At 56.8% G+C, this 26,456-nt stretch overlaps 1 protein-coding gene across 1 annotated transcript; it reads left to right on the forward strand.

Moving 5' to 3' along the window:
• The first annotated feature begins 2,120 nt into the window (after positions 1-2,120).
• On the forward strand, positions 2,121-6,518 carry CYB561D1 (cytochrome b561 family member D1). Its single transcript, XM_077839334.1, has 3 exons — positions 2,121-2,305; positions 4,516-4,553; positions 5,944-6,518. Exons 1-3 carry the CDS (start codon positions 2,182-2,184, stop codon positions 6,445-6,447), a joined length of 666 nt encoding a protein of 221 aa, XP_077695460.1. The 5' UTR covers positions 2,121-2,181; the 3' UTR covers positions 6,448-6,518.
• The last annotated feature ends 19,938 nt before the right edge of the window (positions 6,519-26,456 follow it).

Consider the following 26,456-nt stretch of genomic DNA (forward strand, 5'->3'; position numbering starts at 1 on the left):
AGATCCTGGGGAAAGGCTGCAGGGCTGGCTCCTTTCGGCTGGCATTCCGTGGAGAGCCCAGACAGGCGGTTTGGATAGAGACCCTTTTCGGCTTATGGCTGTTCTTTTAACAGGCTGCGACTGGGTACCTGGGAGTGGTGACTTAGGTGCCTCAGGCTAATGTATGTACAGTGCCTAGCACAATGGTCCATAACAAGGGCTGCTGGGCACTATGGTAATACATGTCTCTCTATTTGGCCCAAGCCGTGCCTCCCAGTCTGTACTGCCGTTTTTAGCCATGTCATGTCCTACTGTCTCCCAGCTACTGGAGCCTTCCCGCACTGCCTGCCCCACCAGCCTTTCACTGACATGTTTAGCTACACAGCCTGCTTTTCACTGCAGTGTCGCTACACGTCCCCTACACGCTGCCGACACTGGTGTGCAGGATAGACATAGCCTCAATCTGCTCTCCCCAGCCCCAGTTCACAGTTCTAGCTCTCGTTCCTTCTGCATTCGCATCAGGCAGCTTCCTCCTCCAAGCTGCCTGGCCCCAGCCAGGGGAGGGGTCACTGACAGCACAGGAGAGACAGGCTCCTTGCTCTCAGTTCGGGCACCCTGGCTGGGCCTCGGCATGACCCACAGCAGCCCAGAACTGCACTTGCAGGGAAACTGCTTGTGAGGCCCAGCCTGGAATGGACCCAGCGCAGACAGAATCTTTGGAGAACTGAGCTGCAAAAATCAAAGTCTCAGCTGAGCATGTGCAAACCACCATTTTTCAGATGCTCATAACTTGGCCAAATATGGGCAGATTTCTCCAGGGATGGCAAAAGGCACATCTCTAACACCCTCTCAAACTTCAAGTCCCTGTCCCAAAGCAGGGAGGTGCTAGAGCTTTCCAAAGAGAAGGGGACCGGAATTTTTTAACATGGGAAAAACAAGGTATTTTTCACTAGCCTTCTCAGAAGCAGCTGAACTGTTTTGTGTGAAATCCTACCTCATCCCCCACAAAAATCAGCTTGGAGCAGACACCCAGCATGGAAAATTTCAGCCCAGTTGGTTAAAGTTTGGCAAAGTTATAAGCAACTGAAAATAGGCTTTTAAAATGGGAAACGTCCGAGAACCCGACTGGTAGGCGGCGCCAGCCCTGCACATGAGAAGGCAGCTCTTCTGGAGCAGGCCTGGAGGGAGCCGTAGGAGCCGTCAGCTGATCCTGGCCCAGGACTGGGCAGGCAGGGCAGTGTTTTAGAAAAAGCCCTCAACATCCATTCCTCCAGGTGGGGGGGTGTCTGTCACCAGATCCCTCTTCGTGGAGTTTCCCCAGCCTCATTCTGCTAGCCATGGGGCAGCAGAGCGCGCCCAGTGTACACGGGGCAGACCCAGGAGCCCTGGGCGAGGTCCCTGCGTGAGAAGGCTGAATTCGTGCTGCCGGGGTGTGGGCTGGGTCTCAAACACCCATGGAGCTGCCCCCTTTGGTGTCCCGGCCTATGTTGGCTGCCAGCCGGCACAGGAGGGAACCGGCCCCAGAGAGACGCCAGACGAAAGGGGCGATGGGGCTTTGGCCCCCCAGGCTGACTGCCTTCCTAGAAGACACGCTGCACAGGGGCTGTGCCCCGTGAACCCAAAGGGGGGAGGTCAAGGCTCCTGGGAGAAAGTAGAGTGGCCTGTGGGTGGGGGGAGAGGAAGGTGCCACGACCCCTGCTCCACCACTAGGACTTCAGTCCTCCAGATCCTCCCTCCAGCCCCCCCCCCCCCGATCCCTCTAGCTCCACCCCTTCCTCTCCCCTCTGGCCCCTTTCACCCCCCTCCCCCCTCTGACCCCGCCCCCTCCCCTCTGGCCCCTTTCACCCCTCCCCTTTCCTCTGGCCCCTCCCCCTGGATCCCTCTAGCTCCACCCCTTCCTCTCCCCTCTGGCCCCTTTCACCCCCCTCCCCCCTCCTCTCTGGCCCCTTTCACCCCTCCCCTTTCCTCTGGCCCCTCCCCCTGGATCCCTCTAGCTCCACCCCTTCCTCTCCCCTCTGGCCACGCCCCCTCCTCCTCTCTGGCCCCTTTCACCCCTCCCCTTCCCTCTGGCCCCGCCCCCCCGGATCCCTCTAGCTCCACCCCGCCCCGGCCCCTCCCCGACCTGGCCCCTCCCCCCGGCCCCGTCTCACGCGCTCGGACCCCGCAGGCCGGTGTTGGGGGCGGGGGCGCCCCAGGCCCGCCATGCAGGCCGGGCCCCCGGGGTCCCGCGCCTCCCGCTGGCTGCGGCGGGGCACCGGCCTCCTGGCGCACCTGGTGGCGCTGGGCCTCACCCTCTTCCTGCTGCTGCTCTCCCGGCCCGGCACCAGTGAGTGGGCAGGGCACAGGACGGGCCGGGGGGGTCAGGGGGGCGGGGGGTCAGTGGGCGGGAAAGGGTTAAGGGGGCTGGGGTAGGGGAGGCATGGGCTGGGGAGGGGCCGAGGGGTCAGTGGGTGCGGGGGGGAGGGAAGGGTTAGGGGGACGGGGGCTGGGGGGGTCAGTGGGCGGGAAAGGGTTAAGGGGGCTGGGGTAGGGGAGGCATGGGCTGGGGAGGGGCTGAGGGGTCAGTGGGTGTTAAGGGGGCGGGGGCTGGGGGGGGTCAGTGGGCGGGAAAGGGTTAAGGGGGCTGGAGTAGGGGAGGCACGGTCTGGGGAGGGGCCGAGGGGTCAGTGGGTTAGGGGGGCGGGGGCTGGGGGGTCAGTGGGCAGGAAAGGGTTAAGGGGGCTGGGGTAGGGGAGGCATGGGCTGGGGAGGGGCCGAGGGGTCAGTGGGTGCGGAGGGGGGGAAGGGTTAAGGGGGCGGGGGCTGGGGGGTCAGTGGGTGGGAAAGGATCTGGGGAGGGGCTGGGTGGGGAAAGGGTTAAGGGGGGTGGAGATTGAGGGGGCCGGGTGAGGGAGTCATGGACTGGGCAGGGGGCTGAGAGTGGTCAGTGCAGAGGGCTGGGGTAGGGGAGGCATGATCTGGGGAGGGGGCTGAGGGGGGGTTGTGGGGGGGCAGGGTAGGGGAGGCATGGACTGGGCCAGGGGCTGGGTGGGCCCAGGTGAGAGTTGGGGTGAAGCTGGATGAGGGGCCTGGCCCGTGGGGGGCGATGGAGGGTGCAGGAGCCCAGAGGCGGAGTGGCGGGAGAGGAAGTGATGGGGCTGTAGGGATGCAGCAGGCTGAGGGCGGGGAACGCAGGGCCAGAGTCAGGGGTCCCCTCTTAGTAATTACTGGTAAGTGGACTGCAGAGCCCCTGAGCTCCCCCTCCTAAACCTCCACCCTGCTCCCTATAGTACAGTACCCCCATGTTGGGGCATTGGGGTCTGCACTGAGTCAGTTCCCAACCCGCTTCCAGACCCCTATTCCACATCCTCCCTGTCCAGGATCTCTGAAATGGGGTGTCTTTGCCCCGGGACTGGCCAGAGCCTGTCTGTGCCAGCCTTACTCATGTGCATATCTCCTCTTGCCTCTGGGAGAGGGAACCAGGGACTGGAGAGCGGGAGCCAGCAGTTTTATTCCTTGCTCTCCACTGTGTTGTCAGTCGCTCCTCCTCACTAAGATGGGTGAGGCTGGCTTTTAAAGTGTGGAGGGACCTAGCAGAGAATGGGAGGAATCATAGAATATCAGGGTTGAAAGGGACCTCAGGAGGTCACCTGGTCCTGGTTTGAGCCGGGGGTTGGACTAATCCCCAACTAAATCATCCCAGCCAGGGCTTTGTCAAGCCGGGCCTTAAAAACCTCTAAGGAAGGAGATTCCACCACCTCCCTAGGTAACGCATTCCAGTGCTTCACCACCCTCCTGGTGAAAAAGTTTTTCCTAATATCCAACCTAGGCCTCCCCCACTGCAACTTGAGACCATTACTCCTTGTTCTGTCATCTGCTACCACTGAGAACAGTCTAGATCCATCCTCTTTGGAACCACCTTTCAGGTAGTTGAAAGCAGCTATCAAATCCCCCCTCACTCTTCTCTTCCACAGGAGGAGAGGGAGGGAGTGTGAAATTATGGACCACTTAGTTTTTCAGCATCTATGAAGTTTCCCAGCACATCAGTTTCAGCATTCCCTGTGTTTGGGTCAGCTTATTGCCTTAGAGAAGGTCCATGTGTGGGGTGGGGGAGGGCAGAAGTTGGGCGAAATTGGATGCATCTGGGAAGAGTTACAGTGCAAAGACTCAGGCCAATGTAACATTGTTTAAAAGACTGCACTCATCTTGGCTTCTGCTCAGTTTGAACACACAGTAGTTTTTAAGAACCACTGATTAACTCTGAGAAGGGATATTATCTCCAAAGGATAGAAATAAACATTGCCAAGGCGGGGGAGAAAGGGACTGAAACCCTGTATTCCACGCGCCTTCCCAAATCCATCAGGGAAACAGGATTCAGACCAGAGCACCAGACAGTTCAGTGCAACCTCCATACTTGATTGTCCCCATCGGGCTCCACAGCCAGGGGAGAGGAACTGTAATGGTGATAAGAAGTGCTAAGGTACAGAATGGGTAAATGAAGCATCATTTTCTGTTTAGTGTTGCCCCAACCCGAAGTGTTAACTCTTTCCTTCCCAGGTCTGTTTTCTTGGCACCCTGTCTTCATGTCTATAGCGGTAAGTTTCTTTTTTTTCTGTTTATCTACTAGAAATGTCCCCAGGTTTATAGCCACTTTGGTTTGCTTTTGGAGATGTTAGCACGTAGCTCTGGCTTCCCTCCCCCGGGGCCCCACTGGTGCAGATGGAGCCACCCTTAGTAGCATGCACTCATTTGTCCATGATTCATTGCAGCAAGTGCTATCTTCCTGAGGTCCTAGCTGGCTTCCGTTCACTCCTGAGCTCCGGTTTCCAGTGTTTCAGTGGGTGGATATGGTGGTTGGAGGGAAGCGCAGACGACAGCGTCTGATCTGGTGTCAACAATGAATTTATTACCCACGTCTTTAAAGTAGGTGCTCTCCTGATTGGCAAGATGCCCCCAAATGGTAGTTCTTAGCCCTGAGCAGATGGCTGATTCCAGAAGTGGTTCAGTGTCAGTTTGGAGTGAAAGCTGCTGTGACAGTGGCTGAGAGCGAGGGTTCGGGGTGATCCTTTTTCCGGATCAGAGTGGGACTCTGTAACATCAGTAAGAGAAGTATGTGTATCTGGGAATTCTGAATATACAGTGGGAGGCAGACCCTCTTACGCTGCCAGGAGTCAAAGATGGTTTCCACTACATATGAAATAGATGAGAATTATTTATTTTGATTGATAAACTGGCTGCCAGTTACCATTTTCCAAACACATTGACACTAGTTTAAAAGCATAGCTCAATGAAAACAACAAAATGGCAAATTCTGCCTCCCCAGAAAACCCTCTTCCCATGACAGGCCTTAGGGAGTAGCTAGATCCTGCAACATGCCCTGAAGGTTTAAAAATAATAATAAAAAGTGGGACAGGTATTTGAGCCCGGAATGCCCTGCTTCTGACCATTATCTCCCCCCACCCCGCAGAATAGAAACACAGGGGCTGCAGGAGCGTATCCCACCTGAGGTCCACTGGAGTGAGAGGAGGGTCTCGAAAGTCCCCAGGAACATGCAATAGGGGCTTTTTAGGTTCAAAACAACCCCTGGAAAGAGGTTGGTGGTGGGTGCAGTATCCGCATGTGACATGCTAATGCTGCGGCCTGCAAAGCCCTGATGCTAATGGTGGGAGCAGGAGTGTGCATGATTTGCTAGGATTGAACTAACTCACAGGGACAAGGCCGAGTTTCCCAGTTCCCCCTTATGTACGTTGAGCCCTTGGCTGGAAGGACACTCTTGTCGCTGGTGGTGGCCATCTCATGGCTCTACCCACGGGAGTAGCTGAGGTTTGGAAGCATGAACTTTTCCTTCCTCCCTTAAAGGCCCCTTGCACTCTTCTGTCTCTGGGCTAACGTGCTGTCCCGCACAGGGTTCTTGGCCAGTGTTCCCTCCAGGCAGGATGGGGGGCAACCAGGCATCGTGTTGCTAATGGTCTCCTGTGTCCCCAGTTCTGCCTCTGCCTGCCCGAAGCCATCCTGCTCTTCTCGCCCGAGAACTCCCCCTTCTGCCTCTGCTCCCGTCTGGTGAAAGTGTGGCTGCACTGGACCGCGCAGACGCTGGTGGTCGTGGCTGCCACACTGGGCCTGGTCTTCATCGTCTCCAGCAAGAATCGGAGCGAGCTCCCGCACTTGGTTTCCTGGCACAGCCTCCTGGGCGTCCTGACTCTGGCTGCCACCTGTGGGCAGGCTCTGTGCGGGCTTAGCCTGCGCTTCCCCCAGCTGCTGAGGATCTCCGCTGTGGCACAGCTAAGGCTGTACCATGTCACATGTGGCCTGGTTGTGTGTCTGCTGGCCACCTTCACTGTAGTCCTCGGGATTTGCTCTGATTGGTTCCAGGCACAGGTCAAAGGGGTAGCTTGGTATTTCTGCCTGGCATTGCCCTTCTACCCTGCCCTGGTGATCGTGAACCAGACCGCTGATGTTCAGCTACCGAAGAAAAGGGTGCATGTTTGAGCTCCGGCCTCCCCTTCTCCTTGCTCCTCTTCCCATCCTGGGTCTGAGCTCTGGCCTGCCCACCCCCCTCTCTTTTCCCTCCCCCACCCCAGCTCCAGCCTGCCCATCCCCATCTCTTCTCCCCCACCACCCCTCTGAGCTCCGGTGTGCCCATCCCCCTCTCTTCTTCCCTCCCCCCACCCCCCCATACTCTCTGGGTCTGAGCTCCCACCTGCCCTTCTACCTTTCCACAATGTACATGTGCATAGGGGGCACATTCCTTCGCTGTCTGTACTAACGAGCATTTCCCCTTGTGTGTTTAGCAGAGCTGCCCTGTGGACGTAGATCCTGAGCTCTCTGATCACAGCTAAGATAGACACTTCATGTATTTTTGTTCAGGTTTTGGACCAGGGGCTCGGTTTTGAGCTCCTGGCTCACATTGGAGTCCCTGCCCCTTAGCACTGCTGGTCCTGACCCGGATGTAAATGAGGCAGAAGAGCACCTGGGTGCATCTGGCTGCTGGCAGCGTCGCAATAGGCCTCAGGTTCTCTTCAAACTGGATTAATTATTGTTCCTAATGTTACTCTGGGCTTCCCGTTGCCCTCTCCCCCTGCGACGCCCCCTGGCCCTGACCCATGCAGGCCCTTACAGAACCCCAGGCTTTTCCTAGGCGGGAGGGTTGGATTCTGTGGTAGTTGGACCCCCCAAAGGCCCAGCAGGCTGAGGGAGCAGTTGGAAGGATATGGGGTCTTTTGCCTGGATTCTCACCTGGGTGGGGTGTGAAATGGGCCTGTGTGAGATGAGTTGGTGATCTAGCTGTGCCTGAGGCCTGCGGGGAAGTGCCATAGACAGGTGGCATTGGGCGTGGAAACTTGCACTGTTGCTGCCCAAGCTGGACCCGTCCAGTGGGTAAGCAAAGGTCTTGGCTCTGCATAGTCATCAGCACAGCCCCTTTGACAAGCACTGAGTTCACCTTAGCCAAGGACGTGGGGGGTCCCGGAGAGGTGGTTGCTTGGCACCCTCCACGTCCTGAGAAGCCGCTGTTTCAGAGGCCAGTTGCAGCACTTGACTTCTGCTTGTTTGTCCCCCACTGCAGTGGCAGGTCTGTATCTGCGTGTCGCTTTGGGGCAGAGGCCCTGGGTTAGCTCAGTGGGTTGTAATGGGAAAGCACCAAGATTGCAGTGGCCCTGGGGTTTTCATGGGCTGGGGATGGCTTTGCAGGTGTGGCCCGGGGGCAGGTTTACTAGCTGTGTGGGCTTCATAACTCGCAATGACTTGGGCTTTGGACCTGGGCTCCGCTGAAAATGTAGGTCAGCATGGCTCCGGAGCTCGCGAGCACCACGGCTGTGCTGACCACCCCCCCGGTGTTGACACAGCTGGGGTGACGGAAACTGTTTTTCATCAGGCTAGCTACCATCGCCCGGGTAGGTGGTGTTCCTACGCCGATGGAAAACCCCTTCCAGCTGTAGGCTGCGCTGACGCTGCGGGGGTGTGTTGGCATTGCTGCGGCGATGGAGCTGTGTCGCGATAGTCCCCTAGTGCAGACGTAGCCTTAGTCAGCAGCGAAGCGCCTAGGGTCGTGTTTGGGGTGGGAGCTGATTGACTTCACTATTCCCATATTTAGCCATTTCAATGGCAGGACTTGCCGGGGGGGGGGGCAGCTGTCTCCAGTATCTCCGGGAAGGTGCTTCACTGGCTTGCATTGCACTTCCCTTTCCGGGGTGCTGGCACCACACCAACAGAATGTCCAGTGTCGTGCCCCCCACACCTCCCCCCGTGGGGTTTCTCCTGCGACCCTCCGCACCGCAGCCCTGGCTAAAGAGTAGCTCTGCGAGGCTGCTGTCCCTCCTGAGGATCAGCCACTATGCTAGTGGGGTCCGCATGCGGTGGGCCTGGGTGGGGGTGGAGCAGGGGCAAGGCAGATGTGCTAGCAGGGGCGGAGACCCATGGAAGGGCTGTGCGGTCCTTTGATGGCTCTTGCTGTGAACATGCTGCTGAAACCCTTCTGCTCAATCCCACTTGACTGGAAAATGGAAGACAGTGCAATTCCTTTGTGCACTTAGGGTTTGGTTGCCAGCTATCCTTCCCCTCCCCAAGGACTCTTTCTGAAACCCCACCTGCAGGGTCGCTCTAGATTAGCCCTGCGAAGCCGGAGTGGGCAGCAGCAGGCAGGAGCAATACTTGCATCTCCCAAGCTCAGTACATTCCTCCTTTTAGCTGCATTCTGAGTGGCTCCGGCTCGCTTAACCCAGCTGAATCCCCTCTCTCTGTTGTGTTATGGGTCCAAAAAGCCAGGCCAAGTCCATGCCTTGCGAGCTAAAGGCATTGGCTTTGGGAATGTCTTTCAGGGAGCTAATGACGTGCAATCCTAAATGCTGACAGCCACATTCCTGTCTGGTTATACGGAGCCTTCCACATGCTGGGTGCTTCCTGGCGTGCCGTGGGACAGCCACGGCCACCCCGCCCTGCCCTGTGAGCTCAGGCTTTGGATGCTGGGGACACAAAACATGTATGTACAGCTGCACTCCAGCTGAGAGCCATTGGGGGGAACTTTCCACCTCATGGGAGCTGGAGACCCCCACCTAACTGTCTCCCTGCAGCACTGGTCAGAATCCGGACCGAGCTTTTCCTTAGGGCAGAGCCAAGCACCCGGATTGTGCCCTACGTGTCTGTAGCACCTCACACAATGGGGTGCTGCCCTTGGGGAGGGCCTCTGGGCACCGTACAAACACCGACCTGTCCCTGCATTGTGTTGGGATGGAAACCTGTGTAAAGCAGCTGTTTTCTCTGAGATCACTTCTTGGGAGAGCTTCAGTCTGGGACCTTGTTCTGACAGGTTCCATCAGCAGCTGCTGTCCTCAGAGATGGGCCAGGTAGGGTTGGGGTTTGTACGGTCGCACATGGTCTGGCTCACCATCGCATGCAGCAAGCCTCACGATAGCTCACTCCATAGACCTCCTTGTGGCACATCTTGTTATAGATCATAGCAGGAGTGGAAATAAACCAGAAGCGCTGCAGCCTGGGGGAGAGGGAGAGCAGACAGATGAGTGGCTGCGTTGGACTGAAGGTTGCTAGGGCAGACGGATTGGGAGGGGTGCAGATGGAGTGAAGGCTCTCTGGGCCTCTGATCACATCCCACACCTGCTGGGTTTTGCTGTTCAAACTTTGATTCCAGCTTGCTGAGCAAGCCAGCATTCTGCCCTTGTTATTGCCAGCTTCGGGGGGAGGGGAGAAAGGGGGTGGCTGTGGGGACGGGTAAGAGAAAAAGTTCATCTAATTAGAGGTGTCTAAAAGGCACAGAGAAATTTGTCAGCAGCATGGGGTGGGAGGGAGAGACCGTGAGCAGGATTTGGATTCTGTTTGAAACACAATAACTCCAGTGGAAGAGGGTCACAGGTGAATAGGGCACAAATGGTTCATTTTCCATGATCTCACTCTCCAGGTTACTTTAGATCACGCTGTGGCAGAGGCCTCGTCACCCTGCTATTGCTTTCGTTGTCAGTCCTCTGCCTTTCAGATAGCATTGTAATGGGTAAGAAGTGTTTGGCATCTGTGTGGCTGGTGCGTTTGTATGTGCTCTTAGCCTGTGTTGTGTGTTGAATACACAGCCCTGCAGAAATTGGGGCCCAGTCATGGAATGTAATTCTTGTGTGTAACAATGAAACCTCAGTCAATCCCAGCTGTGCCCGATGTGTGCTCTGTTTGCGGCGCATATGGATGGCGTGCGGCATGGCTGGCAGGATGGTACTGGGGTGCCATGACTGGTGCTGTGAGCTTGAAGCTCAGCCATTTGTGTGTTATCTGTGAGGTGGGGCGTGTAGGATGAGACAAGATAATGGCTTAAGCCGAGGCCTGAAAGTCAGATCTGGCTCCTTTCCCCACTCTGCTGCTGACACGTGACGATGGGCAAACCCTTGTGTGCTGGAGTTTCCCATCTGTAAAATGTGGGGAACACCTCCCTGACTCGCAAGGCTGGTGGGGGCTAACTGAACTGCTAACGCCCATGGCTGGCAGGGGTGGGCTCAAGACGGGCAGAGTGTTGTCAGGAAGTGGTCTGGCCTCGTTCATTTCTCCGGGGCAGGAGTGCCCATGCAGCTGCCGCAAAGCCGGTGGGTCTGAGTGAAGAGTGAGCAACACTGTGCCTTGTGTGGCACCTGTCATCAGCGGCTCTCAAGCATGTCCCAGCCACTAATCACTTAATTCTCATGACCACCCCCCGGTTATTTTTATTACCATTTTACAGCTGGGCAAATTGAGATACAGAAAGGGAACAACACTTGCCCAAGGTCCCACAGCTAACCCAGATCTCCTGACTTCAGTCCTGCTGCTCAAACCACTGGGCTGGGCCTGAGATGGAAGGGAAGAGAAGGCCCAGCGTGGATGGCACTGAGCATCTAGAAGAGAAACTGGGGGTCGGGAGGTTATTACGTGGGAGGTTGCGAGCAGTCAACCTCTACCCCAAATCCCGCTTTGCCTCCGGCATTTATAGTGGTGTTAAGTATATCAAAGAGTGTTTTTAGTTTAGAAGGGGGTTGCACTCAGAGGCTTGCTGTGTGAAAGGGGTCACTAGTAAAAAAAAGTTTGAGAGCCACTGATCTAGAATGACTGAATGGCGACGTCTGCCCACGCCCCCTCTGATGGGCACCAGGGTGGCGGGGAGAAAAGGGAAATCAGCTTCTGCCCCATGAAGAGAGGGAAGCTAGTGGGTCCCAGGGCATAACTGAGATGGATGTGGTGGCCAGACTGGCTGTCTCTGGTACTTACATGGTCCCCATTGCTGGACTGTGAACACCTCACACTGCACAATCCCCTGTGAGGTGGGCAGTGCCTTTACCCCCATCGTTTCTTTGTGCTTCTACACATATAGGGACCTAAGTGACTTGCCCAAGGTTGCCCCGGCCGTCTGCAGCGGGGCAGGGAATTGAACCCAGGATCTCCTAAATGTCAGGCTCTGCCCTACCAGGGCCACTCCAGCCTTGCATCACAGGGGTGATACATGATCACAGCCTCGTCCTTGCGCAAAGCCCTGTGATTCCAGCACTTTGCTGTGCAGTGATCCGTGCTCGTGAGTTGGGGGGGTTCCGAATGCTCCCCAGCGGCCCCTCCCCCCGCACGCTGCTGGGATGGAGACACCAGCTGCCCCGAAGAAATGTAGCATCCCTGTCTCAGCTGCACGGACCAGGACCAGTGGATGTTGGGGTGATGTTTGCCCACACGGGGGAGCTGTTTGCAAAGGAGGGAGAGCTGCCAGAGCTCGCCGGGACTGGTCTGTGGGGGCCTGGATACTTCACAGCTCGGCAATTGAACGCTCATCAGTCTCGCCCCTAAAACCTCCTGATCCAGGTGCAGGGAGAGGCTGCTGCGGTAACAGGCTGGACGAAAGCTTCTGTGTTCCCATCCAGCCGCAGAGCCACTAGGGTAACTGGAGGGAAGCCCTGGGCTGCGGTTCTGCCAAGCTTGCCTTGCTTTCCCTCCAGCATGTGCCCCTTTCTCCCCCACCCCAACAGCACCAGCTCAGGCTAGCAGCCAAGCTGTCTGAATGCTCCAGGCTCAGCCTATGTCCCTGGAACAGAGCCTGTACCATTGCTGTGTGAACACAGGAGCTTGGACGTTGGCCCTACAGATGTTTCGGGGGGGGGGAGGATTAAATAATGTGTAAAATCGAGTCAGCCAGAGGTCACCTTAACAGCAGCATCCAGAAAGCCAAGGAGGAAAGGTGAGGATTAGCTGAGGGACCCGTGTCACCTCTCTCCAGCTGTCGACCCTCCTGGACAGTCCAAGCTGGTTTCCCAGGGCCTTGCTTGTGTGGCTGCTCTGGTTGTTGGGGGATACAAATTGTGCCATGCTGGGACTAGCTATGTTTGACCGTAGGCCGCTGCCAGATCCCAACTCCCCCGCTAGACCCAGGGATTGATGACTGATACAAAGGTCGACATCTCATGAAGCGGCCGGCAAACGTTTTGTGTCCTGTCAAACACAGTGAGGATCCCAGTCTGCCTGTGGCCCCGAGTCAATCCCGCATGCTAGCAGCTTGTTTACCTGCGGGGGTGGTGGGGAAGGACCAGACGGTGTGATTGTGAAGTCCCATATCTTGCACCAAGCCAAGGCTAGAAACGCTGTCTGCTTTGGGCCCGGAATGCATTGCCCAAGCACAGGCCCCAGGTCACTCCTCCCTGGGGTGCAACTCAGCCTCACTCCCTGCCCCCAGCACACTGGGATCAGTAGATCTATGGGACTGATCTGGGCCATGGTACGGTAGTGTCTGAGCAGTAGCAGTCGTTACCGTATTGACCCTTGCAGACCCCTGTGGGATGGGGAAGTTTTGTTATTCCCAGGGTCTCTCTTGCCTCCTTCCCCTCCTCCCCTAGTTAAGTTGTCAAAGTCAGTCCTGCAGGGTTCCGGACGTTAGGGCTGCCAGAGCCCGGGCCCTGCAGCAGGGGGGTGGTCCCCCCCTCGCCCATGCACATGGTGTGCCTGCTGTTCGGGCTCGGAGCCCAGCAGCCCGAGGGTTGGCCCTGAACAGCAGCTTTGATGGACGTGCAGACAAAGGAGCTCAGCAGGGCCTTTCAGACAAGTGAGCAGCGCTGCTTGGCTTGCTCTTTTCAGCTCTCAGGGAAAGTACTGCACCTTGGGACCACGCAGCGTGTGATCTCTGGCCCGCTCAGCAGCCTGAGACGTGGCCCGGCTCATCCCCCGAGGGGTGCTTGGATTTGCTCCTGTTGTTAGAAGGCTCCGAGTCGCTTTCATCCCCTGCATAGAGCATCTGGGAGAGCTGACCGCACTCCTACTCTGATCCCACGCTCCTTTCAACTGGAGTTCTGGGCGCAGGCCTCCGGTGGTGGAATCCCTCTGCTGTTCTGTTGTAAGGAGCCCATTGCCCTCCAGCCCAACGGTGTCTCCCTGGAGTCCAGAGAGGGGACGCCCCCTGCCGCTTCAGGCCTTTGCCCTGGTGCTGCGCCGCTGAGTTAAGCCCTCTCTGGTGACTGTTTGTGCAGAGGATAACATGCTTGCTTCAACTCCCCCTTCTTCATACAACCTCCAGAGAGGTGATCTTGGGAAGCTCCTCTGTTTGACCCATTAAAATGTGTGTTACAGCTGTGCCTCATGGTCCCGACTGGGAATGGGGCCACCTTGTGCTAGGTGCAGTCCAAATGCGTAGGAAGAGGAGGAATGGAGGCACTAAACAGAGCAGATGGAACGGAGGGGAGAGAAAGGGATACACCATACAAGCAGGAGATGGGACCCTGGGATGCAGTGACTTGCCCAAGATCACCCAGGGCTTGGACCCAGCCCACCCCATAGGGTGCCTTTATACCCAGACCTGTGTCCTTTCATACCCTGTCCGATCTTCACCCAGAGCTGTGAACTGCCCTGTTTACACTTTTCCTGGCACATGTCAGCTGGCCCAGTCCCCATTGCTAGCTGCCCTGCCAAGTGCCCTCTCGTGCTCCAGACTGCTACAGAGCACGCTCTGCCTTTTAGTCAGTCTCCCCTGTAGGCTCAGCCCATGATCCAGCCTCCTGGTGTTTCTCAGCCTGTCCGCTGGCACATCATCCAGCATGCCTGTCCCCATCTCTCCCAGGAGAGCGTTGCTGGGCTCCAGCTGCCATCTCAGGTGTCCGTCTTGCCCGGAGGTTACCTACCTCCAAGCCAGAGTCTGGACACGCAGCAGCTGGAAGCAGCCCTGGGCACTGCGCCTGCCATGGCAGCCACAAAGACCCTGCTCGCAGTCCCACATCATTCTGTAGCTGGAGTGTTTGGGGGAGCCCAGGGAGCGGGAGTGAAAGGGAATGAGGTCAGGAGCAGCCTTTTCCCCAGGGCGGGCTGGCAGTTCCCTTCTTTGGCCAGGGAGCCGGTTTTATTAGGAGCCTGGTAGCAGAAATATGGACCGGTGCACGTGTGTGCGCCCAGGTGTCTCTGTGCAGGGGTACATATGTGTGTGGCAGAGGTGCATATGTGCAGAGCCTTGTGGGTGGTGCATGTATGCTGGAGTGTGAGGGAAAGTGTACATGGAGGTGCCCGTGTACAGATGGATCCAGGCAGGTGTGGGTGATGTGGGAGAGAGGGTGCACAGCTGAATCTCTCGGGATTCTGGGCAGTCTGGCATGGTTTGCATAAAATAGAGCAGACCCCAAGGCTGCCCTAAATTATGCCATGACCCAGGGGTGATGGAGTCTTTGTAAAGGTGGGGGGCATTGGCCCCTTGTGCCCCCCTGTTCTGGTGCCCCTGCCATGACTCATATCAGTCCCCAAACCACCCTGGAATCAATCAGGAAGGCACCTTTGCCCTCCCAGCCCCGTGGCTGCAAGAAGCAGAGGCTAGGACTGTAAGGCCCCTCATTCAGCCCACCACGTTCCATGGGGAATCATTGATTGGTTCTTGGCCCTTCACTGTTCAACGTTTTTATCAGTGACCTGGAAGAAAACATAAAATCACCACTGATAAAGTTTGCAGATGACACAAAGACTGGGGGAGTCGTAAATAATGAAGTGGACAGGTCACTGAAACAGAGCAACCTGGATCGCTTGGAAAGTTTGGGAACAACCTAGCAATGTGTTTTAATATGGCTAAATGTAAGTGTCTCCATCTGGGAACAAGGAACGTCGGCCACACTTACAGGAATCAATCTGTTTAGTTTAAAAAAGAGAAGGTAACAAATATTTTTAAAAGGCCTCTTCAGTCCAGCAGAGAAAGGTATGACAGGATCCAATGGTTGGAAGTTAAAGCTAACTTTTAACAGGGAGGGTGATTAACCATTGGAACAACTCACCAAGGGTCGCGGTAGATTCTCCATCACTGACCATTTGTAAATCAAAATGGGATGTTTTTCCCAAGCTTTGCTCTAGGAATGATTCTGGGGCAGTTCTCTGCCCTATGTAACACAGCGGGTTAGACTAAATGATCCCAGCAGTTGCTTCTGCCCTTGGAATCTATGAATGAGCCTTGATCACTCAGTGCAGATGCTGAATCTGGGCTGATCAGTTTCCCCTCCACATTCTTGCTGGGTGCTCAGCCCTGGGGGGAGATGTTTACATCAGTTTCTCCCCTAGGGCGAGCTGGTGCAGAGATGTCTCTGTGCTGGGTTTTGCAAACCGTTCTCTTTTCTATTTATCTCCCCCAGCCCCCATGCATCTAAGCGTGGTGCCTGCACCTAGCTGACAGTATCCTTTCAAGTCTCCCATCCAGCAGGAGCGAGGATGAAAGTGCTGTTGCTGCCAGATGATGTTATGTCTGTGACAGCTCTGGTGTGCTGCGCTCTTCAGGCTGGGAGCAGTGGCTGGTTGATGTACAGGCAGAGCAGGAGGAGAAGTAGGTTGTGGGGGGGAAGCTCCAGACAAGTTTCCTAGGAAACAAGACAATGGGCCAGGGACGTGGTCACCAAAGGGGAGGGTGGCATGGAGTGCTGTGAGGGGAATTCCTAACAGAGGAAACTCCCAGGGTTCTCCTCCCCGCTGTCCCCCTACATCCCTTTCTCAGGCTGCAGCAGCTGGTGTCTGCTTCGCAGCTTGGGAGGGGCGCCTGGGTATTCTGAGAACAGAACTGCCCCAGGAGCTCCAGCACAGAGCTAGACGCCAGCTTGCTGGTCCAGCCAGACGATTAGTGTGTGTGTGTGGGGGGGATCTTTGGGAAGGAGAAATGTGGGCGCTTCCATAGGGGAAGCAATAGCGAGAGGAGCCTGTGCTGGCGGCTGCAGTGCCATCGAGGTGGCCTGGCTTCTCTTCGCGTTTCCACCATGCACTTATAAGATCACTGGGGGAAATTCTGCAGCCTCCGATGCTGGAGGCCCTTTGGGGGTGGGGCTCCTGTATTCCAGCGCTCGTGTGAGCAGAGGCTGCGTGGGGGTTAAGGTCTGGTGCTGCAGGGAGCTCAAGCTGTTTGCACACCTGCTGCACTAGCCTTCAGAGCACAGGGTAGAGGATGGATGGGAGGGGTGAGCTTGGGAAGCCTTGGCACAGGACTTCCCTTAGGCCTCGCTCTGTGGTAGGGGAGGCGCAGCTTGGCAGCCACACGTCAGCGGTTCATTAACATGGGGCCAGGGTCTCTAGTAATCCCCATGTGGGGTGGGGTGTCTTGCCTGGTGCTGATCCACCCAGCATCCCATTGCTGCCCAGAGCAGGCTCAGGCCTCTGGCTGGAGGTGCCTTGTGAATGGGGGGCCTTGGGGGCGATGCGCTGCTGTTAATCAGGATTCTGCAGCAAACCACATCCTGCTCAGGGGCAGCTCTGCCAGGGCGCACAGTTAGGCCAGAGAAGTATCAGGGGGCGGGGGGATGCATTCAGCACAGATCCTGAGCCATGTAAATTCTCCTGGGCTGAAATTCAGTGCAGCGAGGACTCCTTGCCGGCATGGCAGCACCTTGAGCCACTTCTGTGCCGGGGCAGAGTGGACGAGATGGCAAGGGACAGTCCAACCCTGCAGGAGTCAGCTTTGCAGGCAGGACAGGCTGGCTTTGACAGCCTGATAACCAGAATAATTCTGTGTGCGCGCACATCTGCCCCCAGCCTCCCGCTGTCTCTGCCATGGCTTGGTCCTGCCTCCTGGGCGGCCTCCTGCTACAACAGGTCAGCGTCTCATGCCTGGCATCTGGGCTGCCACTCTACTAGCCTGCCCGCCAGGCCACGCCTGTCCTTGCACAGTCACTGATATCCTCTCGCTTGGCTCCTTCCCCCCCGTACCTGGCCAGCACCCCCTCCTACCTGGGTTCCCAAATCCACCCCAGCCATACCGCCAAGGCCTTCTCCAGGCCTTCGCCACCTCCCGCCTGGACTACTACAGCCTCCTCTTCTCCCTTCACATGTCCATCCTGCCTTGCCGCTTCCACCGTATCACACCCCCAGCCCTGGGCCTCACCCGGACCTCCTTGCATGTCAGCTCCAGCTCCAGCTCCTCACCCTGGCTTCCCAGGCTCTCTGTGGCATCCTCCCCTGCCTGGGTGCCTCCTCCGGCTGGCCCCTGCATGCCCTTCTCTGCCCCTTGCACTCTGCAGTTGGTTTCCCACCTCCCACTCAAGTCCGGAACAGCTCCTCTCCTGATGTGTGCCTAGAGGCTTCAACTCCTCTGCACTCCTTCCTGCCACCTCGCCTTCCAGTAACCTCTCCCGCGTGGGTGCCTGACCCCAGCAAGGTCACTGAATACACAGGCCACCATTTCTAAGCCATGGGGCCCAAGCTTATGCCCCTGTGTGCCAGGGGACCTGTTCCTCTGTGGTGCTGGGCACCCCCAGATCCAGCCCAAATCAGTGGGAGCCGGGGTGCTCCATATCTGAAAATCCAGCCGCTTTGTTATGGCATTAGTTGCCTACCTTGAGGCCCCCCAGGTTTGGGGAAGGTTGTGATTTGAGGCAGAACCCATGCAAAGCACAGTGGTCTGGGCTTTGGTCTGGGTCCATCTGAAAGCCAGAGTATGCCAGATACGGAGAGGTCCCCTGCAATGCTGGAGAAGGGAGAGCACTGGGCTCCTTCTGGCTCTGTGTGTCTGTGTGCACATGCGCTGGGGGGCCAGCGATCCTAGTCCTGTGAGCCTGGCTCTGAAGTCATTTGTGGGGCCCAGGTAACATCATCCCAAGAGAGACTGCTGGTGCAGTGACGCTGTGACACCTCTGTTTGGCAGGGGGCGGGGAAGAAGCCCCATGCCTGGGGCTCATTTTAACCCTAGGCCCTGCAGGAAGGCAGGTTGCTTAGCTAGGGCTGCTCCCTCTCCCCAGCTGCTGCTTCAGAAGCAGTCATGGCTTTGACAGAGAGAAAAAGAATCCTCCCCTAAAACCTGGCACAGGAGCGTACTTATTGCCCCTCTCTGACTGCAGGCCATGGGGGAGGGAAGACACTTTTTAGTTCCCAAGAGAAAAGGAAATGGGAACCTCAGCAGAGTCTACTGGGCCTGCAGGAGCAGCCGGAGCAGCATAAAACCCTTGCCCAGAGAGGATAAATTAAGCATTAATATCATTGCTAAAAGGTATTATCCCCTTCATATGGAGCTGGCTCCAAAGCCTTTCTAATACCTGCCAGAGAGCTGAGTGGATTTCTGCAGCAGGGATACAGTGCTGCCTACCTATTCATCCGCCCCACAGAGCAGTTCACACAGGGCCCTGAGCTCTCCATGGTGCCCCAAGATCAGCACCTGCTGCTGCCCAGGATTTGCTTGGCATTCTGGAGAGAGGCTCAGAACCTTCCTGTGGGCAGTAGCAAGGAAAGGGAGGTCTGTGCTCCTCCAAAGCAGCTATATCACCGTGCAGCACCCACATCACTGGGCAGCACTGGCCCCATGGGCCCCAGATCCTGCAGCTCCCAAGCTGCAATGCACCAGACCTGGAAATGGGTGCAAAACCCCGCATTGGTCTCCAAAGGTAGAACTGTTACCTGGGGACTGGGAGGGTCCTGGCTTGAGCGCTGACTGTATTAGCAAGCAGGGCACAGCCAGTGATTCCAGCAGCCAGGGGATGGGAATGCTGCTCATTGGGGCATGGATTTTGTCATTCTGTTTGTGCCCCTGCAGGCTCCTGGGTGCTGTAATGGCTATAATAGTGTTCGGCTGCCAGGGCCAGGCGGAGGGAGCCCAATGTGTCTAGTTTGCATCTCTCAGCAACTTCTCTCTCTTTGCTTGAAGGGTCTCTGGAGAAGCCTGATAACGTATCGCCTCCAGGGGATTGATGGAGGGGACCCTGGGTGTGGAGCTGCCCTAGGGAGAGCTGCTTTCGTAGCACAGGCTGAGCTGTACCATGGAAGGTGGTGGCAGGTACCAGGAGATGTTGTCTAATGATTAGTGCAGAGGGATGGGGGTCAGGAACCCTGGGTTCTATTCCCAGCCCTGGGGGGAGAATGGGGTCTAGTGATTGGAAGTGAGGCCTCCTGGGTTTTATTCCTGGCTTTTCCACTGACACTCTGAGAAATTGGTCACGACATGTCCTGGTGCCTTAGTGCTCCTATCTATTAAATAGGGATAATACCACTTCCCTCTCCTGCCGGAGAGCTGTGAGGAGCAATCGTGGCTCGCCGAGTCAGAGGCTATATACGTGACAAATGTGATTGCATGTGGGCTGGATGATGTGGAAGGTCCCTGGGACTCCTCTCTGAGACACAGCCAGGCAGTGGGCTCATTTTTAAATCTGGAAGCCTGTGTACCATGGCGGTGGGCAAGACTAGCTCAGGGCTCTCGGGCAGAGTGGCTGATGCTCTGCCTGTCAACCCCACCTTTTTCCAAGGCTCACCTGGGGCTGGGGGGGGGGGGGGGGGGAGTTCCGCCTGAGTAAATGACAGGGGATTGGCAGGGGCTGAACTTGCTCTTTTCAGAGGGTGAACATGCCTGCAGGTGTGACTGTGTCCCCCATGTGGGGTGCGTTCTCTTCCCAGTCCCCCAGGGCTGGCTTTCCCCTGCAGCTGCTCTTCCTGCCAGTTCCTAGCAGTTCTAGGGTGACCATAGTTCCCCAAGTGAAAATGGGGCATCGTATGGGGCTGGCCCGAGTCCTCTCACCATGTGGGGCTGGCTTGAGTCGCTCACCCAAGCCCTGCCCCCCACCCTCCCCCACAGGACTGGCAGCACTCCTCTCCCAAGCCCTGCCTGCCCACCCCCGTGAGGCTCGGGCTGGTGTCGCTGCTCACCTGAGCCCTGCCCCCCCTCTCCCACAGGGCTGGCAGAACTCCTCTCCCGAGCCCTGCCCCCCCGCCCCCCCCCCCGCACAGAGCTGGCCTTGCTGCTCACCTCCACCCCTGCGTCCCTGCAACCTTGTGCTCTGCATCCTGCTTTTTGAGAAAATTGGGCATTTGTCCCGTTGGCTCTTGGCAACTGAGCAACTCGACAAGAGCCAAAGGGAGAAATGGCCAGTTTTGGCCAAGGCATCGTGGCGACCAGGACAGGGTTAAAAAGCAGCTGGCACTGTCTAGTCTTCTCTGGGACGCATCCTTCTTATGAGTGAGCTGGTGGAGGGATGCACCCTGTCCCCTAACAGATCAGGGTTCACACCTAGCGTGGGCAGCAGCACACGCACGTGCGCACCGAGCCTGAGGGCCTGCATCCATCAGCCAGTGCCAGGAGTCGGCGCTGGGCACCTCACTGCTAGAAAACTGTCAGCACTTCCGGGAGGAATTCAGAGAAGAGCCAAAGAAATGAGCAGAGGCTGGAGGGATTTTCCCACGGTGAGAATGGAAGGAGCTAAACAGATCCAGCTTAGCTAAGAGCTTGATTTGCCATCAGTTCCCATTAGCTTCCACTGGAGTTGTGAGCACTCTGCAAATCAGGCCCTGGGGGAGACATGATAGCACGCTGCAGGTATTTGCATGGGCTAAGCATCAAGAAAACAGATGCACACGGGGGAATTGCTAGGAGGGACTGGAGGAAATGAAGAAAGTGGAGTATTACGAGAAACCTCTTAATGGTGGAGATCCATTAGGCCGTGGAAGAGCCTCCCAAAGTGGGTGGGCTGGAAGCCAGGTCTCTCTGAGCTCCCCCCGTGTACAGACACGCAAACAAATGCTGCTGTCCAGGCAGCCGGTCACTGAGGTGACACCCGGGGCCACAAGCTGGCCCTGGTGCTGCTGGAATGGCCCAGAGCCGTGGTTAGCTGCGGTGGACGGAAGGGTCTGGCCGAGAGAATGTCCCAGCAGGCCGTAGTGTTTTCTCCATACACAATGCTCCCATCAGCCTGCCCCAGCGACTCCGTCGCCTAACATTCGTGGCTGAAAAAGATTTTACCTTCCAGTTCCACACGCTGTCTCCTGAGCTGCTGGCGTCTCCCAGCTCTGAGTGAATGAGCCGCCCTTTGGATGGGCCTTGCTACTGTCAGCTCCGTGGGAAAGGGGAACGCTTATCCTGAAAGGCCTGTGGGCACCCTTGCAATGAAAGCGCAGGGTCAGTCCTCTCAGAAATGTGCCGACCAAAGCAGCAGGGCCCTTTCGCGCTCCCAGCCCCCACCAGCCACGTTTCGCCCTCTGGCAGGCAGAGCTCTCAGCTTGTATGATGCAGCCGTCAGTTTTGCTGCATTAGCCTTTCCCTTTTAGAGGCTCAAGTTAAATTCTGCAAGCCTACCGCCAAATTCTACCTTGGTGTCGATCTAGGCCAGCCCTTATGCACCAGATCTTCTGGGCCGGCAGGGCTGCACTTTGCACAGGTGTGTGTGTGTGTGTATAAGGTACCTTTACACAGGGTAGGACAGAAAGGTGGGCTTGTAGAATTTAACTTGAGCCTCTAAAAGGGAAAGGCTAATGCAGCAAAACTGACGGCTGCATCATACAAGCTGAGAGCTCTGCCTGCCGGAGGGCGAGATGTGGCTGGTGGGGGCTGGGAGCGCGAAAGGGCCCTGCTGCTTCGGTCGGCACATTTCTGAGAGGACTGACCCTGCGCTTTCATTGCAAGGATGCCCACAGGCCTGTCAGGGTAAGCGTTCCCCTTTCCCACGGAGCTGACAGTAGCAAGGCCCATCCAAAGGGCGGCTCACGTGTATTGTAGAATTGTAGAACCACCGTGCTGGTTCTGTGCCCCTCTCTTGGGCATCTGCCAGTAGCCAACAAGGCTGGGGTGTGCATGGCTTGGGGTGTGTGAGGTGTTTGCGGGGTTGATGTTTGGGCAGTGTGCATGTGTGGTGAGTGTGGTGTCTGGGACCTGTGTGTGGTGTGCATGTGTAAGCTGAACCTGCTCCTTACTCTGGTGAGACCATGTTTGAGGAGAAGGCTCTGGGGGCAAGAAGCAAGTACCAGAATAAGCCCCGTGGCCTGAAGCCTTAGAGAGATGAGCGCTCACTATTGACCCCTGTTGGTGAGTAGTAGAGCAGCCTGTGACGAAGTGGGACTGTTCTTAATGTTTCCTCTGAATAGTGTGGGGGCGCCTCAGTTTCCCCTATGCAGTTCTTAAGTATCTAGGTGGGGGGATAAGGGTGTATGATCATTGCAGAGCCCTAGAGGGCAGGTGTGTGCAGGGGCCTGGACACAGAGAATGGCCAACACCCTGTTTCCTGGCAACTGATGGCCTGGGCCCCTCCCCCCTGCAAGGTGAGAGCTAAAGGTTGGAGAACAAAGGAATCCTATGACCTCCTGCCCCGGAAAGGAGAAAGCCCAGAGGAGGAGGGGCTGGAGGGAGTTTCAGTTTGAGGCTGGCTGGGGACATGGAGTGAAGGGCAGACATGGTTGTCTGGCTCACTGCCCACCCAAAATGGACCCAGCTGAGGGGTCCTGTTCTCTGCACCTACAAGCTCTGGTTTAGACCATGTTCCTGTCATCTAATAAACCTTCTGTTTTACTGGCTGGCTCAGAGTCCCATCTGACTGCGGAGTTGGGGTGCAGGACCCTCTGGCTTCCCCAGGACCCTGCCTGGGCAGACTAGCTGTGGGAAGCGCACGGAAGGGCAGAGGATGCTGAATGCTCCAAGGTCAGACCCAGGAAGGTGGAAGCTGTGTGAGCTGGGTGTCCTGCAGACAGTCTGCTCACAGAAAGGAGACTTCCCTGGAGTCCTGACTGGCTTCATAGGGAGCAGTTCCAGAGCATCGCCCGGGGATTCCTTGACAACTGGTGGCAGCGGTGGGATGTACTGCACCCCGCGGATGGCGCTTCCTGCAGTAAGTGACTGGGGAGCAGTAAAACGAAAGGGAATTCATGAGGACCAGGCGTGCTGAAGGCTCAGAGAGGAGTGGTTTTGGGGGGCAGTTAACCCCTGAGAGTGTGTGACCAGCAAGAAGGACTGTGCAGTAATGGGGTGCCCCTGGGGACTGCGATGAGCAGTCTCAGGGGTGGAGGAGCCTGCGGCTTGGCCCTGGGAGAGAGAAGGACTTTTTCAGTAACAGGTGTGACAAAGTGGGACTATTCTTAATGTTTCCTCTGAATAGTGTGGGGGTGCCTCAGTTTCCCCTATGCAGTTCTTAGGTGTCTAGGGGGTGGGGTAAGGGTGTATGATCACTGCAGAGCCCTAGAGGGCAGGTGTGTGCAGGGGTCTGGACACAGAGAATGGCCAACACTCTGTTTCCTGGCAACTGATGGCCTGGGCCCTTCCCCGCTGCAAGGTGAGAGCTAAAGCATTGGAGAACAAAGGAATCCGGTGACCTCCTGGCCCGGGAAAGGAACAAAGCCCAGAGGAGGAGGGGCTGGAGGGAGTTTCAGTTTGGGGCTGGCTGAGACAGGGAGTGAAGGGCAGACGTGGTTGTCTGGCTCACTGCCCCCGAAATTGGACCCAGCGAAGGGGTCCTGTTCTCTGCACCTGCAAGCTCTGTGTTAGACCATGTTCCTGTCGTCTAATAAACCTTCTGTTTTACTGGCTGGCTGAGAGTCACGTCTGACTGCGAAGTTGGGGTGCAGGACCCTCTGGCTTCCCCAGGACCCTGCCTGAGCGGACTCGCTGGGGGAAGCGCACGGAGGGGCAGAGGATGCTGAAGGCTCCGAGGTCAGACCCAGGAAGGTGGAAGCTGTGTGAGCTTTGTGTCCTGGAGACAGGCTGCTCACAGAAAGGCGACTGCCCCAGAGTCCTGACTGGCTTCACGGAGAGCAGTTCCAGAGCATCACCCAGGGACTCTGTGACAACAGGGTTCCCCTGGGGATTGCAGCAAGCAGTCCAAGGGGCAGAGGAGTCTGCAGCTCGACCCTGGCAAAGAGGTGGTGACCTCGAGAAGGGCTGGCACACAAGGGGTTCTCCCTGGAAACCGTGGGGAGCTGAGAGCACACAGGCCTGTGAGTCCACAACAACTTGGGAGGAGCGGAGTGATGGCCTGTCACTGTCTCCTGAAGAAGGACATTGTAACCCTGTGCAGAAAGAAAGGGTTGCGCATTGGAAAGTTCACCAAAGCAGAGTTAATCGTGCAGCTGGAGGAGGATGATCACTCTAAGGAACAGATTCCTGACCCCAAATGGGGCTATAGCAGGATCTGGGAGCAGCTGGAGTGGGAGCCAGGCATCCCCAAGACTCCTGTCCCTGACCAGATGGGGGTCTTCACGATAGGGTTCCCCATCGGGGGATCGGAGACGGATGGGATTGGAGCTGAGTCCGAGAGAGCAAGAGGACTGTGAGAGACAGCGAGAGCCCAAGAAAGAGCTGCAGAAGCAGCAGCAGCATGAACTGGCGGTGGTGGTGCGGAGAGGCATAGGGGACCCCCCAGGGGTGAGAGGGGATAGACCCCGGGGGGCCAGTTCTGTAGGGAACCTCAAGATTAAATTGCTGCCCCTGGTTAAGGGGGGGGATGTGGATGCCCACCTCACTGCCTTTGAGCAGGCTGGCGATTTGAACCAGGGGGACCCTGTGGAAAAGCCCCGGTGTCTAGCTCCCTTGCTGGGTCCCAAGGCCGCAGACTCCGTCAACCAGAGGGGTGGGGCGGTGGACAGGCTCCCACTCCTGGTCCCAACCTATATGTCTGTGTGGAGTCTCCTGGGCCAGGCCCCTTGGGCCCCCAGTGGGAGCGGAAGGTGATGGTCAATGGGGAGACATTCCTGGGGTGGCGAGATCCTGGGACAGAGAGAACGGTTGTCAGGTCCTGGGTGGTGCAGCCTCAGATGCTGAGGGGCTGTGTGAGCTGGGTGAGGGTCCCAGGGATGAAGTCTCTTGCCCTGCCTATGGCCCAGATCCCTGTGCAGACCCAGGAGGGGTGGGGCTGCCTGGTCATTGGGGTTCTCCAGGATACCAGCTGTGAGACCCTGCTGTGGGGTGACTGTGTCTCTTTGGGACAGGATCCAGGCCCTGCTCCGGTAACTGCCAAGGGTTTGAATTTGAATCCAGGGAACCAATCGGGGGAGAGGGAAATGGTCAGTGAAAATGCAGGTTTCAGAGTAACAGCCATGGTTAGTCTCTAAAGTGAAAATGCAGATGACCTGGCTGGCAGCGGGGAGGAGCTGCTAGGCTCAGGATACCTGCCTGCCTGTAACCAGACCCCTGGGACTGGGTGGGACAGAGAGATGCTTCCCGCCCCCTCACACACAGCAGAGAGGGGCTCACGCTGGCTCTGATGCAGTGAGGAAAGCAGCGAGCTCGCTCCCTACCCCCACTGGGACAGCAAGGGCAGCGCTGAGCACAGGGGGAGCTGAGACCCCAGCTGAGTGTGGGGAGACACAGGCAGGGCAGGGGATCTGTTGGGAGTGGCAAGGTGCTTGGTAAGGAAAGTTTGGATGAGCCTAGGCAGCCTTGTGAGCTGATGGCTGTGTCTAGTCAGCAGGGTGGGAAGGCGAGGAGAGTGGAAGATGAGTGTCCCTCGACCTTATCTGTTAGCTGGGTGGAGAATTGGGACAGTGAAGGAAACGTGTCTGTGTCTGTCAGGGGTATTGACTTGCCTATGGAGGGAGCTACCCTGGTCTCCAAGCAGCTGTCTGTGACCAGCCTTGTGTGCTGGGACAAGGGGAATGAGATCCCAAGCTGGGTGTCTGGTGAAGGAGAAAGTGTGTCCGGCTCTTCTTTGTCTGTGGAGCAGACAGAAGGGGCCTTTCAGCCTGTGATGGTTGAGGGTCGTGCAGTTGTCTCAGAGTTGGTTCTGGATTCAGCTAAAGCCCAGGAAGGGAATGGTCCTAAGTTTGTGTCTGCTCAGGAGAATGGCCCTGTAACTAGGTCGCATCCAGTTAGTGTTTATGTAAAATCCCAGAGACCAGACAATTCTGGTGCTTGTATTTTGCCTGTTGCTAGTGTGTTGTTGGGAAAGGGTGTAGCAACTCTGTCTAATCAGGGTGAGATCCTAGCCAGGGCACAAGGAGAGCATGAAGGTGATTTGATTGTGTTACCTCCTGAGGGTGTGGAAACCTGTAGCAAGAAGGAAAAGATTCCTGAACTTGTGTGTGGCAAAGGGAAGGAGAATGCTTCTAACCTTTTATCTAGGAAGTCTGTGAGTTTGCCTGAAAGGGGATTGTGTAGGAATCTACTGGATGGGCCAGAGGTAATTCTGGATGTAAGTGAGACCCAGAAAGAGTCTGTTGTTGCTCAGGAAAGTGTTCCTCTAGAGCAAGCCCTAGGTAAAGAGGGTAAGAGCAGAATTTCTGTGAAGGGTGAATTGTTGCATAGAAAAGCCCTAGGGAAAGGAATCCTCATGGAGTCTTTGCAAGCAGTTTACTGCAACTGAAGGGTGTGAAAGTGATTTAATCAA

Source organism: Eretmochelys imbricata, chromosome 21 (genome assembly GCF_965152235.1).
Source record: "Eretmochelys imbricata isolate rEreImb1 chromosome 21, rEreImb1.hap1, whole genome shotgun sequence".
Classification (NCBI taxonomy): domain Eukaryota; kingdom Metazoa; phylum Chordata; order Testudines; family Cheloniidae; genus Eretmochelys; species Eretmochelys imbricata.